A 16731-nucleotide genomic window follows, 5' to 3' on the forward strand; every position below is an offset into this window, starting at 1 on the left:
TGATTGTGTGTGTGTGAATGGGTGAATGCTGACCTGTGTTGTAATGCACTTTGAGTCGTTGGTAGGACTAGAAAAGCACTATATAAATACAGGCAATTTTACCGTTAACAATTATGGATGACAAAAAATTATAATTTTGTGTTGTCTGAGAAAGTCAAAATTTAAACAAAATACTTGTTTGTTGTTGATTTTCAAAAGCAAAACAAATACAGTGTCACCATGCTGTCTACTCTGAACCATTTCAGTCTCTTAAGACTAGTCCATACCCAAGCTGCACACTTCTACACTACATGTTGAACACCCGGTCGGTCTTAATAAAAACATCCTGACTTAATTACATCAAAATCAGTATTCAGTGTAATGAAGACTGCCATCAAAGAGAAAGTCTCAGGGCAGCAGGGGAAAGAGAAGCAAACTTGTGCTGCTAAATCTGGTTAAATGTAATGTTGCTGCTTTGAGACTGTGTGCTGTGAGACGTGCCAGTATGCCTGGGCTGTGTTCAGTTATTCACAGTGAGTGTGTGTGTGTGTGTGTGTGTGTGTGTGTGTGGTTGTAGACAGTCAGGCAGGCAAGCAGCTGAAACAGACACAGAGGCGTACAGACAGCCCTACATGTAGCAAGAGCAGGGTCACTGTGTGTAAACTACCGACCAGCTACTGCAGCAGTAATCACTGCACTTAACATTCAAGGTGCACTGCACCCCTGTTGGCTGCATTTTATAAGTTTATTCCACATTCAGCTCATAATTGGCAGATCTAATGAAAGAGCTGTGAAACATAACACAAGCATCATTCTTCAGGGGCCAGGGAGATATTATGGTAAGTAAAGGAGGTCTCTGCAGTCCCTGTTATATCTAATTCCGTTTATTTTCTGATTGTAATGGAAAAGATCAGGCGAGCCACAGGAATATCTGCAGACGTTGTACTGAAATAATCCCATCAGGGTTCATTCTCCCTGAGATGACAGCCTGGTGACTAATAACTCATCAGACTGATGACATAAAACAATGATAATTTTGGATTGCACAACTTTTAGGAAATCCAATCATTACAGATACACTAAGAGGTTTCACATTTGATCCTTTTGACCGAGCTATTACACAACATTGTGAGCATCATATCATGGAACTAAGCTCGGTTAAAAGTCAGATTTAATCTACAAGAAAGCTGTTTTAAAAGGTGCAATTTGTAAGAATTGGCCACAATTGTTGAAGGTCACTCCAAACCTATCAACAGAGTCAATGCTAACTGCTGCTCACTAAACTCTTTGCTATAGCTATCTATGCTATAACTACCAGCTGTAGTTAGCTAGTTAGCTCAGTTTGACAGCAGGGAAAACAGTGCCAGGGTGATTTTCGGCAGCTTCAAGGATTTTGACTCTGCAAAACAACCTCCACCTGAACAACTAAGTAGGTCAATTGCCAGTCACTCCCAAATTGGCATACTGTATATGACTGTTAGAAGCCAGTGACAGGCAGCTACAGAATCTTCATGTTAGTCCCATGTGGCACAATCAGTGGTCTCAATCTGCAGACTTTGTCGTGCTTATACTTGATAACCTTACTTACTTATCTCCAAAGTACTATGAGAGCAGTACTTTCAGACTATCCCCCTTGAGGTAACAAGTTGCCCTAATGAGTAAGGTTGCAGGGGTACACCGTTTTCAAGCTAGTGCATGGTATGAACATTTTTTGTATATATATTTTGTACATTTGCTTATCGACGCAAATTACTGATTACACCTGATAGGAATGGCTAGCTGGTTAGCATGCTAACTTCAGAAGATACCTCTGCAATACAGTAGCAAAAAGTATTTAACATAACGTGAAAATTGTTATTTCTTCACATTCTTTTGGTAATGTTCGTTTGTTGAATGTTTGAACCATCATTTGGGCTATTTTGTACACATTGCACCCTTGAAGCTGCAATAATCTATTTGGAACTCTGACCTGTAACTCTGCTCTGATCAATGTGGATTCCAAGAGCAGCAGGCAGCATTTTCACTAAAAAAAGCTCCAATAAACCTGGTGTCTACTAATTGCTCAGCACCAAACAGCAGACAAATGCAGTTACAAACTAGCTGGTAAACAAAGAGCAGCATTAAGCAGCTGAAGAGCCATATATTCTTTGGTAGAGAACGAAAACCAAAGTCAAAATGAGGGTGATATTGGCCTAATCGTATGGACACAAACACAACCCTAAATGAACACTGTTACTCTGTGTCTGCTGGATGTGTCGGCAACTGTTTGTGAACACATTCGCAATATCAACTTTACCTATAAGGTCATGACATGTTAATGTGGTGTTTACAGATTCCTGTGCTGCCCCCAAGTGGCCAAAAAAATCAATTTATGCATCTTAAACATCACCATAACAGGAATCACTGAGACAGCAGCTCATAATTCTTCGGGTTGATAATTACTTATCATTTGCCTCTTCACTGTGGAGAAATCAAGTCAGTACAGTCACAGGCTTAACATGTGATCATGTTTACTGAGCAATGGAGACTCAACTCAGTCTCTAAATGCCATTTTAAATTTGATCATGTCATTGACGTATAATGGAACAAAGATCAGCCCAAAGTCAGCAGTGATCTACACGGAGGCTGAATCCTGACAGAACTGCTCGGGAGAACATTCCCTCAAAGATGACAGCTAATAATTCATCAGCCTGACCAACAGCCATCTCCCATTGGTGCACTTATTGGATATCAAATCGATACAGATAAATAGGTAGGTTTTCATATTGGTGCATGATATGACATTTTAAATGTTGTCTTGCATTATAATGGGGAGCAAAGATCAGGCCAATGTCAGCAGCAAAATTTGACTTAGCATGTTTGTGGCTTTTTTTTTAATATACAATAATCTATGGCAGTGACTAACATATTCATTATGAATCATTGTTTGAAAATTTGAATTTTCACATCAAGAGTCTATGGTGAGATTTACAAATGTCTTATTTTGTCCAAATGGAGAAAAGCAGCAAAGCCTCACATTGGAAAATCTACAACCAGACCGCTCCTGTGTTTTTGATTGTCAAATAGTCTAAATAATTCATCAGTTATTCAAGTTGTTGGCAGTTTGTTGGCAGAGATAAACAATGTTTCTAATCTGTTTAATGATCACTGAACCTGCAGGTTGATGGGTGAAGTTTGCTGATGAAGTGTACACTCACCAGCAGCGTGGGCAGCCCAGCCACCACAGCATACAGCAGGACAGGCGGGATGGCACTGTTGTCCTCCGATCCCAGGTAGGGTTTGGTGTAGGTGGTGTCATAGCAGAAGAAGCCCTGCACGTGCACGCTGAAGGTGTCGGTGTACTCAAAGTAGTAGGCCAGCATGACGGTCCCGGCCATGATCACCAGCTGGAAGTACAGCATGATGCAGACGGAGAGCGAGAGACATTTAATTAGAACAAAGCCTTTTTTCTCTCTCTCTCCTACCCAGCCTCCTCCTCCTCCCCGGCGGCACCAACTCCCGCTGACTGCCTCATGACGACTGGGCTGCACGCGATGAGCCGCTCTCTGATCGTGGTGGAGCCTCGACCGCCCTGGCTACCTCTGCTCGCTGCTGCTGCTGCGACTACAGACTCTGTGTGTGTGTGTGTGTGTGTGTGTGTGTGTGTGTGAGAGAGAGAGAGAGAGAGAGAGACAGAGAGGGAGAGAGAGAGAGAGCAGGAGAGAGAGCAGGAGAGCGAGAGGGAGAGAGTGAGAGAGAGAGCGAGAGAGAGAGAGGGAGGAAAAGACAGCGCGGTTTGTGAGGATGTGCAAGCATGTAAGAGATGAGGAGGATGGGCTAACCCCCCTTTGCATGTATCTGTGTGTGTGTGTGTGTGTGTGTGTGTGTGTGTGTGTGTGTGTGTGTGTGTGTGTGTGTGTGTGTGCTTGTGTGAGAAGAGACAGATTAGAGGACATGTAAGCATGTAATGGAGGAGCGCCTCCTGTTTGTGTGTGTTTATAAACTGGACATAGAACCAAGACATGGACTGCCATGTTTCACAGATTTAGGAGCAGGCAGGAGAACGGCAGAAGGAGAGAATGAAAGGAGAAAAGAGAAAGAACATGAAAAGAGAGCTGGAAAGAGGGGGAGGGAGAGAGCTAGACGTCATATGTTTCTCGACCACTGGCAGCAGCTGAAGCTCTCCACTCTACATTCAGCCCATATTTCATCAGAGAGAAATGAGAAGGATTCAAGTTGCATACAGTACTGTGTGGAATGTAATCTCATTGATAAAGTCAAGAAAGTACGCAGTAGGGACGGGACAGAAGACTGATATATAAATATGTTGTATCGCTTCCTTTTGGGATAACATTATCAATTCACTGGTGCCAGATATTGATATTTTTCATCAAAGATGGAGGCGCTCTAAACAGATTCTGTTTGACGGCTTGACATACCAGAGTCAATACTTCATAACTCCTTGTTGTGTAAACTTCTGTAAACTTAATTTATACAGATTAAATAGAATTTAGTGAGCTGTAGCTGTATCATCCATTTAAACATTTTAACTCCAGAAATGTTCTGCTTTCTGACAGTTCAGTCTTTTGCCAGGTCAGCAAGTATTTTATATTGCAATGATGACACACACGGACACAGAGAGAAGTCAGTGTGTGTGACAAAAAGGCTCTATGAACTTTTCTGTACATCGTTGAGTCTCAGTTCAATGCCAATTCTGTGAAACTGACATGACTATGTTGTGCATTAATACATATTTCCTGCTCTTTGCCTTTTTCGTGGTATTTTGTATTCTTTAGTTTGACAGATATGATGTCAAATGTGAGTGCAATGTAGTGATTATCACAGAATCGCTGTATCCTGATACTCTTATCATGGGCAACATATAGTGAATCATACCATATTGCATATAAATCTCATTTCCACCTCTGGTACACAGTCCTCATCTCATTGAAAAATACATGCAAAAATGTATCTGAAGCTAACATACATTTAGTCTGACTCACAGGCTGTGGCTATAAGCCTGCCATTGACCCAACTATCAATCAATCAGAGTTCTCCTCCCCTTCTCTGCACGTTACTGATTTTAAAGTTTCCCACACTATTTGGAAAGACAACCACCTTCAAGCTAGCAACCTACATGCTGAATCTGTCAAGATGTCTAAGGTCATCTATTGTAGTATAGCAAAACACTCAGGCTTGATCTGTTTTCTGACAACCATCGACAGTATGAGTTGATTTGGAACATTTTTAACTGCCAGCAGTGTGCACCGATCTGTTCAACAGATCAACTTAACATGAGCTTCTGTTAAATCGTCTTTGTTTTTAACCGATCCACTGAGCTCCTCCAGAGCTATAATATAGGCAGGCTTCACCTCTGGGGCACCAATGATGAAGTTATGTTTGTCTTTTTTATCAGTAAAAGTGTGATCACATAGTCCAAATGTGTCTTTTACTGTTTCATGTGCATATCATTTGTTGCTTCTCCACTTGCAAATGTTCCACCAAAATATATATATAATATTCCCCCACACTATTTTTCAAGGGCACTGTCGCTTAGCTCAACACCAGCCAAGAGGATTGTGATTGTTTTAACAAAATACAAATAAGTCAAAGTGTTTTTTTCCCCTCTACCAGAATGAAGGTGGACAGACCTCTCTCCAGCACTGGCACAGCACTCAAGCATGTCACACTCATGTACAATAAACTTTGGGCAGTCTGGGTCAGTCAAACCAAGTGGGTATCTTCAGAAGTCTTTTCTACAAAAGTACCTCTTTGAGTCACTGTCCCTCCACTGCAGCTGAGCAAGAAAACACACAAAGGGAATTTCATACTAAAAAGGATGTCTTTAAGATACTCGCGAGGTTCGACAGCCGACTTGCCAGAATACAATGCTGGCAATTTGTTTCTGCAAACCATGGATACGTTCACATTAAATGTGTTATATGTACCATATGAACATATATACATACGTGTTATATCACCTTCACATTACATGTACTTGAGCTGTGTCAGTGGCGTTACAGCTAGGCAAGAAGGCTGCCAAGCCAGGGACCACTGTTCTGGACAGGGTTTCAACATTTGTAAGCTCGACACTGCAGAACAGTTTCAACAAGACGCCGATACTCTGGATATTTACCAGCTGTATCTGTGACAATAAAATCAGATATTGCTGCGTCATTCAAGAACAATCTATACAAAATAACCCATTTTTGGATGAACAAACTGAACTGAATCATTTCCTTAAACAATCTGTTCATTACTCAGATCAGCTGAGCTCTCTCTCAGTTTGAGAGCATACAGGGATGTCCCCTCACTCAGTGATTCACCACATTTGTCCTCAGTAGAAATGGAGTGTGTTCAAGACAGCAAATACACAGCTCAGCTTAGGTTGCAGCTGAAATGATTCAACAACACTGGTCTTGGACTGCAATCCAGATATACTGTATGACATTCTGATGATTTTATATTATAAATATATTCATATTATATACATAGGCTAACATAATGGTTGGGAGCTGTGCCAGATGCACACACGGTTACACACACACAAATACAAAACATTAATGTTTTTGAAAAGAGCCCAGCTACGAGCACTGACTGAACCGGGCTGGTAGTAGTTTAGAGATAAAACAGATCTGCACTACACAGTGAGTGTGAGCCCGCTTCCTCTCATGTCTTTAAGTCTACAATTTCTAAGTTGTAGCAAATATTTTACTTAATAATAAGGTGTTGCTTAAATAGATGTGATGTACAATAGTGATGTACATAGGGTAGGACTTCAGATTTTTGTTTTGCAAATGGTATCTTTATTCAACTGAATTCTCCATTCTCATTTTATTAGTTAGCAAGCTGATGTGAACGTTCAGCCGTTTGTCAGTTCAGTGAGTGGAACTCACTGAAGTTTAGGTCAAGCAATGAATGATTTGGTGAACAAATCTTTGTACATGTCTTTTTAATAACCTGATAAGCTGACAGAGATTCAGTGGACTGAAAAGGAGAGCTTTACATATCACTATCGTCTGGACATTATCCAGCCCTGTTTGTGGCAACAGAACCACGGAAAGCAAAACATAAAGTGTTTTTGTGCCTAAACCTAACCAGACCACAAACACAGTGTGGTTCAAAGGTAAAATTGAACACTGAACTAAAAGGAATGTAAAGTTGGAACAAAAAGAAATGTGAAGTTTCAACATATCTGAGGTTTGCAAAAATGTACATGCCAACATTTATTCTGGTGATTGGGTTGGGAGACTGCTGAAGTAGTAGCATCCCTACAGCCACAGAGTGTTGACTGTGAAAAGGCAAAGCATTTTAATGTGGTGTGACTTTAGACAATCACACCAAAAGACCCAATCTACTTCTTGATACAGTGACATACAAAAAATAGGTTTTGATTATTTGCTAGGGTTTGTGTAGGGAACGCTTGGCAACTGAATTATGCAGTAACTTTTGCTGAAGTAACAAATGAGGCCAAAAACCCACATGAAGGAAGACAAATATAGGAAGTGAGTTTCCTTCTGAGAGATAAAACTCTCCATCTAGAACAAGCTGTACTTGAGACAATAATTCTCTGTATAGTTGTTTTAAACTTCCTGCACAACATCTTTGAGAATCAAAGCTAATTCTCGACCTCAGGAATAGTAGTCTGACAAAATAATGCTCACTCAAGGTCCACTAGCTATCTTTTACTCTAGCTTTCGACCACATCTAATGGTTATCTACAATGGAGATGTAAACTGCCATCTCCAATGAATTGTTCTCAGTATAAGTATTATTTTAAAAGACACTTGTACGGCATCAATCATTCTGAATGCAAAATAAACGGCCTACGTGCACAATATGGATTTTTTTCAGCTGATGCGATAACAGATGCTGATATCTAAACGACAAAATAGGTCAATCAATACCAGCGACAGACCTTTGTTTTAGGACATTGTGGTTTGAGTTAAAATAACTACATGTAACTTCACTTCCAAACATAGACTTCACCGCCTTAGTAAGTTAAAATAACTCTATTGGTTATTGTTTACTATTGGTGTCACACTGAACACGAACAGCGGCCTCCTGGCTGAAAGTCCTGTGCTTGTTTTACCTGACCATCCACCTCCTCCCTATGTGGACTTTGTCATTCTTTATACTACTTCCCCTGAATTTCTAATTACTACGGCCACTAGAAGCCACCACCTAACAAGAAACGTAAATATGGGCTGTAATAAGCTGCTTTCATAGTCGACCAATATGGATATTTTCCTGGTGAGGATGGGCTGGAGAAATAGCTGGTAATATAAAGTTCCTAATATCAGGCTGACAATTTATTTAATTTAAGTGATGAACATAACATTCCCTACCTGAGAGTTTCAGATAGGAGTAAACACAGAGCATTATCTTCACACCCTGCGAGCTCTTATTTAGAATTCCTCCTTCATTCAATAAGGTACATTTTTGTCTCACTGTGTTCTCCTGCCGTTTACACTTCTTAATTCTTTCATACCACTTCGTACAATTCCACTTCCTGATATGCTGGAATGGTGACATGATATCATATCACAAATATGTTAAATATTCACCACTCACTCTGTAGTTATTTATATTTTCTTTTCCTTTGTTTCGTTTCCTTCTATTGCTGCAGCGACCCCATTTCCCCACATGGATCATTGAAGCCTCATCTTATTTCATACTGCACACTCTCTCTGTCTTTCTCCGACACCGGAAACACATTTATCTGGTGCACTGACACTCAGAAATCCATAAGTGAAGGCTGTCAGAGGAGACAGAGAGATGGATGGTGGCATAGAGGCAGACAGAGATGGAGATGCAAAGGGTGAGTGGAGTCAGGTGGGTACACGCTGACAGTTCTGAGTAATGGCTGCCATTACAGTGTCACTCCCCACTTTAATACTAACTAGGCCAAATCTATATGCTGCTTGCTTCATGCTCAAAAACACCAGAGAAACATCTAATGATGTATTTTTTACCTCATAATAATGTCATCAGAAAGGACGAAATGATTATGATACCTTACAAGGGAACATTTTCAGGATGTTCTAATTATTGCTTTTGACGGGCATTCAAGGGGAACCAGGGTTTGAGTGATAGACTCATAGTATTTTAATCATTCAGAATTTTTCTACTGTTTAGGAATTATCAGAATATTGTCATACGTGTGAAAATCTCATATAGTCAAATTAATTTCTGTCTTATTGCAGCTAAACAAAGCTTTAAATTCAGCTGCAGCCATTTCAGGGATGCTGGCCAAAAAGGCATTTGCAGCCTGTGACACCTGTGACACTTCATACATCAACCTGATGGTAATCATGCTGCACATTTCACATGCTTCCAGTACAGCTCATTGTTGCCAGAACATTTGGGTCAAATTTGTCATTTCTATGCCTGCAAACTTCCATTAAAAATGGGAGCACTGGAGGTGTGGGAACACTGAGCACATGTGACATTTATGATTTCACACATGAGATGATATATTATATGCTACATGTATAAAGAAAATGTGATAAACTCACACATGCTGTGCTGGTATTAGTGCAACTGAAAAAAGGTAATGACAATGGTAATTATTTCCTGTCTTGATTTTAATATGAATAGACTTACATATACTGACATAGAGGGTGACAAGCAGAAATCCTTCACATGCTGTTTGCACTTTTTTTACACATATGCAGTGTATGCTGTTTGCTACACACACACACACACACACACACACACACACACACACACACACACACACACACACGATCAACCATGCAGAAAGGAGGCTCCAAATCCAGCCAATCAGAGAGCAGTTCTTGTAAGCAGTGGTGAGTGTATGAACACAGTTGAGCCCTCTGTAGACCTACAGGTCCATCTGTCACTGTCCCACTCAGCCTATGAGGAGTCCTACAGTCACTGTTCTACTGCTGCAGCACACGCTCACACAATGACACACTGCAATCTGCAGCACACTTTGGGCATATTTATTTAATACACAGTATTCAGTGAAGAATCTTCACTAATAAAATGATCAGCAGATAACTTAATGTTAATTTCGGGATTCAGGACCTCCCAGCTAAGCTCATCTAAGTCATAAGACAATAACTTGACATGACCAGTTCAATAGTTTTTGAAAAATGTCCATGAATTTCAGAATCTTAGTATTTGGTATGACATTGCTTTAATGACAGCATGCACTTAAACTGGCATAGACTCCACAAGTTTGTCTAAAACCTGATGACTCATGTTATCCCAGCTGATTTGTGTTCCACAAAGCTTAGTGTGATGTCACAGAATGTTTGGCTTTTTCAGTCTCCAAGTGCCCCCATGAATGTTCAGTTGGTTGATCAGGTGGTGTGGAGCAGCCAGATGTACAATGTTTATTGTTATCATAATCTTGCCCTCTGTGCAGAGTATGATCAGTCATCCAAAAATGCCATAATGTACAATAATTTGACCATTTTGTGATGCATCTATTCGTAGTTGATTTAATTTACCGCTCCTGTTTTAATTAATTTCCTGACATGATCAGGATATCTACTGATCATGTGAGTAAGTGACATAGCTGTCACTTGCTCACAGCTACACAGTGTGATAAATTCATGACCTTCTTCAATGCCAAAATTGAAAACATCCACCAGACATTGACTGCTTCAAATAACTCTACATCCTCTCTGCACTCTCTGCCCACATTTTCCATCAGCTCTCCACTTGCCAGCTTCAAACTACCAACTGTCTCCGAAATAACCGGACTCATCCTTAAATCCAAATCATCCACCTGCCAACTAGACCCCCTACCTACCTACCTGGTAAAAAGCTGTCTGCCTGCCTTGCCCTCTCTCATAACTGACATCATACATTCCTCACTGACGTCTGGTGTTGTTCCATCATCACTAAAGACTGCTGCAATCACTCCAACTATCAAGAAACCTGGTGCAGACCCAAATGACTTGAACAACTTTCGTCCCATCTCTAACCTGCCATTTCTCTCCAAAATACTCGAAAGTACTGTTGCAGCACAGCTAAATACACATCTGTCTCACTACAACCTCTTTGAACAATTTCAGTCCGGCTTTCGTCCCCTCCATAGCACTGAGACAGCCCTGGTGAAAATCACAAACGACCTCCTGATGGCATCCGACTCTGGCTTACTCTTCATCCTGGTTCTCCTCGACCTCAGCGCAGCCTTTGACACCGATCATGACATCCTCCTAGACAGACTGGCCTCCATTGGAATCACTGACATCCTGGCCCGTAGCCACCATTGAGGACACCGAGGTCATGTCCTCTGTATTTTATTCCTTAAGTTTCGTTTCATTAAAACCGAAAGTAAACACAGTCGTGGTGTGACTGCAGGTCTATTTTTAGAACAGCAATTAAATGAATCGGAGCAAAGATGCAACGTAGTGGTAAGAGGCTGCATCAATCCAAGTTATCATTTGTTGCAGCAAGAAAGGCAGAGGATGATCAGGCACAGAGGAGGAAAGGTGAGAATTGTAATAAGCTAAGAGAATGAGAAAAATAGTGAACGAGCCTACAGATGCAACAAGATGGCAAATAGAGATGCTAAACTGTAACTTACTGTAAATGTAGCCTAGGCTGAAAAATTAAAGGACATGCAATGAATCAGAATATTTTAAGGCCATGTTCAGTCACAGTATGAATTATCCATCAATAATATTATTTGGATGTTTGGATGGATAAGTAATAATGTGACTAAACATGGCATTAAAATATTAGGTCAAATTATAGTAATCATGACTCAGTAGTATACTTGGACTTTTCATTTAAAAAATTCAACAGAGGATGAGACAGGAGAGAGAGATGAAGAGGTTGAAGGGACAGAGACAGGAGGAGAGGAGAGAGAAAAAGCAGGAGAAGGAACCAGTGAGATGCATGTGGAGTCTGCCGAATGTTGACCTCGGTATTTCAAAAATCCTGGCTACGGCCCTGCTGACATCCCTCTGGCTTGGCTGAAATCCTACCTCACTGGTCCCACCCAATTAGTTCAACTAAAGAACTTAAGATCCGGCTCCTCTCCAGTCTCCAGCGGTGTTCCCCAGGGCTCTGTTCTTGGCCCCCTCCTGTTCACTATTTATCTTCTGCCCCTTGGACACATTCTCAGGAAATTTCATATTCAATTCCACTGCTATGCTGACGATACCCAGCTCTATATTTCCACCAAGCCTACCTCCACTCTACCACCGACAGCTCTATCCAACTGCCTACTGGAAATTAAATCATGGTTCTCAGTCAACTTCCTTAAACTGAACAGCGACAAAACCGAGGTCCTCCTCATTGGTACCAGAACCACCCTAGCAAAACACAACCCCTTCTCCATGTCCATCGACAATTCCACTGTCCCACCATCACCTCAGGTAAAGAGCCTGGGTGTCATCCTGGACGGCACCTTAACCTTTGAAGCCCACATCAATAATGTTACCCGGTCTGCATACTTCCATCTACGCAACATCAACCGTCTCCGTCCCTCACTTACACCAACCTGCACTGCTATTCTCGTAAACACCCTGATTACATCCCGTCTGGACTACTGAACTCTCTCCTCCATGGTCTTCCTTAGAAATCACTCCATAAACTCCAACTTGTCCAGAACGCAGCTACTCGTATCATCACCAGAACTCCCTCCACTGAGCACATCACTCCGGCCCTGCAGCAACTCCATTGGCTCCCTATCAAATTGATTTTAAGATTCTACTCCTGACTTTCAAGATCCTTCACAACCTGGCACCATCATATCTCTCAGAACTTATCCATATCCACACACCTCCCCGCACTCTCTGATCCTCTTCTACCATCCAGCTCTTTGCCCCATCTGCCAACCTAACCACCATGGGGTTTGATCTGTCCCCACCCTTTGGAACTCTCTCCCACCAGACGTTTGCACTTCCGACACTGTCTCCACCTTTAAATCCCGCCTGAAAACGCACTTATTCCGAGTGGCTTGTTCTGTATCAGACTAATCATACAACCACACCCTTGCCTATTTTCTATTATTGCACTATGTAATCCCACATCCATATTTATTTATTTATTTATTTACCTACCTTTCACAATTGCACTAAAATGTTTTCTGATTTTCTTTTTTGATGTATCGTTGTTGCTATGTGTGGTGACCTTGAGTGCTTTGAAAGGCACCTTTAAGTAACATGTGGTATGATAGCTGAACATTTCCCATATGGCAGCACTGCTGTGGAGGAAAGTCCTTGACAGTCAGGACTCCTTGGGCTTTAGTCTTCAAGTAGTTCTATCAAAGCTTTGAGGTGTGCTTGGGCTCATTATCCTGCTTTGGTATGAATCCTTCTCCACAAAGATCAAGCCAGAGGGTGGAGCATGTTAGACTTGGTATCGGTATCAGCAGATCCTTGATTAAGACATTCCTTTAAATTTCTGACCACTATGAGGTTATTAGTAATGCAAAACATGCTTATAGGGTCCTTATAATCACTCGGTAGACATATGATTTTATCGTTTCGAGGGGAATTGCAGTATTTTTATTTTTCAAGTTTTTGAGCACTCCCATTGTAGCTAAAATAGCTACAATGTAATCATTGGGGCAAGTCTGACTGTCAAAGTCATGCCCAGTACTTGTTTTTTGCCAGTGACAGAATGAAGAACAGAATGTTATTCTAAGTGTCTGACAACATTGCGGAAACGATTCCAACAATTTTCAATTTTTCTTTTTCAATAAAAAGTTTTCAGAAACTTTGTCGGACACTTAGAATAACAACCTCAGCCTGTCACTGGTAAAGGTGGAGGTAACTTTGACAGTCGGAGTTGTCCCAAAGATTACTTATAATATAAGTCCCAGGTTTAACAACATTGGAATCCCCCTTTAAGCAGGCTTCATGAATGAGACCTGCCTTGTTGAGTAAAAGATACCATGGAACCATATTAAAATTGAGGTATTAGAACAAAAAAAAAAAATGATGGAACATGAAGAATCAAAAGCTCTGATAATCTACTGACATCTTGGGAATCCTGCAGGAAAAAGCAGCAAAGGAAATACTTTGTTTTGTTTTATAGGGTTGGGCGATGTCTGAAAAATTGGCATATGACGATGTCTACTGTGAAACACTGTGATGAACGATGACATCGTTGTCTACGAATTTGAGGCATTGTGTCCCCTCAGTGTTGTCGTAAGGCAGCAGCTGTATAGTAGCTCACCACTGTAGCCGCTGCTGTTTCCCGCCGTTGGGAACTGTCTCACCCTGCAGAGGAAACTGTCTCCCGTTACCACCGACATACATCCCTGTGCCAGGTTTAAAAGCGTCCTTGTCTTTGCACCACATGTCCGTAGTTAAGCTTTGTTCAGCCTCAGATGTATAAAACAACGTTTATCGACTAGCCAAGAAAGCTAAACTAAGAAAAACAGAATGACTGAGAGAAGCCCACGGGAAAAGAAACACTGCTGCCACAAATTTGTATGTATGTACGGCATCGTCCATATATTTCCCTCTATTGTATGGACCTCTATGCACCGAGCCAATAACACGTAATTTAGAAATGGATCCTGCTACTTCACAGTTGGCTTTGTTAGCTCTGCTAAACGTTACACACCAGAAATCAATTCTTCTTCGATGCTCTAAAAGCCAACACAGGAAGATGTGCTGTGCTGCCCCTTGCAACTACTGTTTTTAGGGTGGCAAAGAAGAAGTTGATTTCACGTGAATCAGACGGAGTTACCAACATGTCAGCTATTTGGTAGTATTTTACTCTGGAAAACCCAATCAGTAAAACAGCGACATGTTCAGTATGCAAGTCTGTAACTTCCAGGGGTGGCACAAGTGTTGCCAATTTTAACACCAGCAACCTTATAAAGCATTTGAAGCGGGTGCGCGCGCAGCTTAGAGATGACATCATCCAGGTCAGAGGTAGTAGATCAACCTACAGACCCCGGATGTTGACAATAGACGAGCCCGGACTCAGAGGGGAATAGCACTAGCGTATCAAAACAAAATATTGGTGAAATGAACTAGTTTCGTGGCAGATAATGCGTTATATAGAGGCTGCGCTTTGGTGCCCGGATCACTTGCATTATATGGATATACGCGGCGCTCCACTGGATCTAATTTCGTCCGAACGACGCCAAATGACACCAAAGTTATCTGGGTGAGTAAAGCATCGTATTTTATGCTAGAAATAAGGTCCAGGTTGTAAAAAACAGTAGTTATCCTTTAAGGGAATTATTTATTCCTAGATTTATTTAAGTTGCTGTTGCACTACTGATTATAAACTGTTCTGTTTAAACAGTGGCTGCACTTTAACTTTAAAGGATTTGTTATTTATTCCTAGATTTCTTTATTTGTTCTTTTTCAGTTATGACTGACTGTCAAAATAGATAATAGAAGAATGTTGTATGGTAATCATTCACTTCAAGGTTTAACCTGAACAACAATGATGGCATTCATATAACATCCATACAGGGTTGGTAGTATATACAGCTGTTAAAAGAAGAAAGAAATCTTCTTCTCCTGTCTTTTTTATTTAAACATGCACTGGTATTGGATCGGTACTCGGTATTGGCCGATACCCAAAGCCCAGGTATCAGTATTGGGAAGGAAAAAATTGTATCAGAACATCTCTACTTTAATTAGTATTATTAATTATTGATCATACAGGGCTATGAGAGTGTTTTCAATGTAAACACGGTGGCAGACTTGCTGGTGAGGAGAGGGAGGATGGCTGTCGCTCTCAGAAATCTTTGTTACTGCTGTCTGAATTAATGATGGACCAACCTCTTCAATTTGCTTCCACACTTTGCTGTGTGACCCTGGCAATCACAGAAACTGCAGCAAAGGAGACGGGAGCAGAGTTAACTTGTATTTGACTCTCACACCTCTTCACCAGCAGATAACAGACATATCCAATACGAGAAACATCAGCCACATCAGTATCAAAGTTGATCATTTGATCTGTTTATGATACTGTTCAGCAGAACTTGCTAGATTAATCACATCATATTGACTTCCAGAATTTTACGCTACAATCTACTTCACTGCATGTTGAGATTACACTAGTTGGATAATATGAGCAGCAGCCTGTTGTGCACATTCTGATAGAATTGGAGGTAGTAAGGAACTAAGGCTGTGTAATTGCACACTGCCGTCAGCCACTGGCTGTCTGTAAGCACCTTTATTGTTTAATATTCTTAAAACATGAACTAGAATGGCACTCATCAGTGTGCCTAACCTCTGCCAAGGCCCAACAGTCTCATTTAATCCAATTAAACCTAATCCAATATCAAACTCAATAGTCCTTTATCACTCTAAATGTGAAACCACCCAAAACTGCTTAACCATAATTTAAGCTCACCAGATCTGTAACAGCCAAGCACTAGCACAACAAAACAATGCAGATGGAATCTCCATTGTTTTGCACACATCATGTACTCAGTAGGTGTAGCAGCAGTGTAGAAAATCAGATGCAGAATAGAGTTGAAGGAAGTTTACTCAATCTTCTTTTCTCTTTAAAAATCACATCTCAACATAACTGTTTTTCCACAAACAAGCAAAAGCTACATGCAGGCTAGTTCAGTGTATATATCCATTGTTTCCCTTTAATAAAATGCATCTTTTTTTAATGTAAAGGTGCGATTTGTAAATTAACAAGATGTATCTTTGTATACAGTAATCACAAAACTAAGTAACTAACAAACAATGACTCTCCAAGGTACAGAGTAGGAAAAGGAGAAAGCAGTATTTCTGAAGCACATGTGGCAGCCATGCTGAAGCTTCCGGGTTTGACTCTGACCTTTGAGCCATATGATCT

General features: G+C 40.9%; 1 protein-coding gene across 4 annotated transcripts in view; it reads right to left on the reverse strand.

Moving 5' to 3' along the window:
- Window positions 1-16731, reverse strand: part of plppr5b (phospholipid phosphatase related 5b) — a 161558-nt gene that overhangs the window by 99541 nt on the left and 45286 nt on the right. For 2 of the 4 annotated variants that reach the window (XR_014621183.1, XM_084340504.1), the window contains exon 3: window positions 3177-3365. The exons of 1 other annotated variant lie outside the window; for it this stretch is intronic. Coding sequence is in view for 2 of the 3 variants with exons in the window: in XM_084340504.1 (XP_084196630.1) it covers window positions 3177-3365 (189 nt within the window). In the remaining variant the exon portion in view is untranslated. Of the gene's footprint in view, window positions 1-3176; window positions 4854-16731 lie in introns of those variants that run through there. One more of the 4 variants, XM_084340505.1, reaches the window with a different exon arrangement.

The sequence above is a fragment of the Pagrus pagrus genome, assembly GCF_965226575.1.
Source record: "Pagrus pagrus genome assembly, chromosome: 20".
In the NCBI taxonomy this organism is placed as follows: Eukaryota; Metazoa; Chordata; class Actinopteri; order Spariformes; family Sparidae; genus Pagrus; species Pagrus pagrus.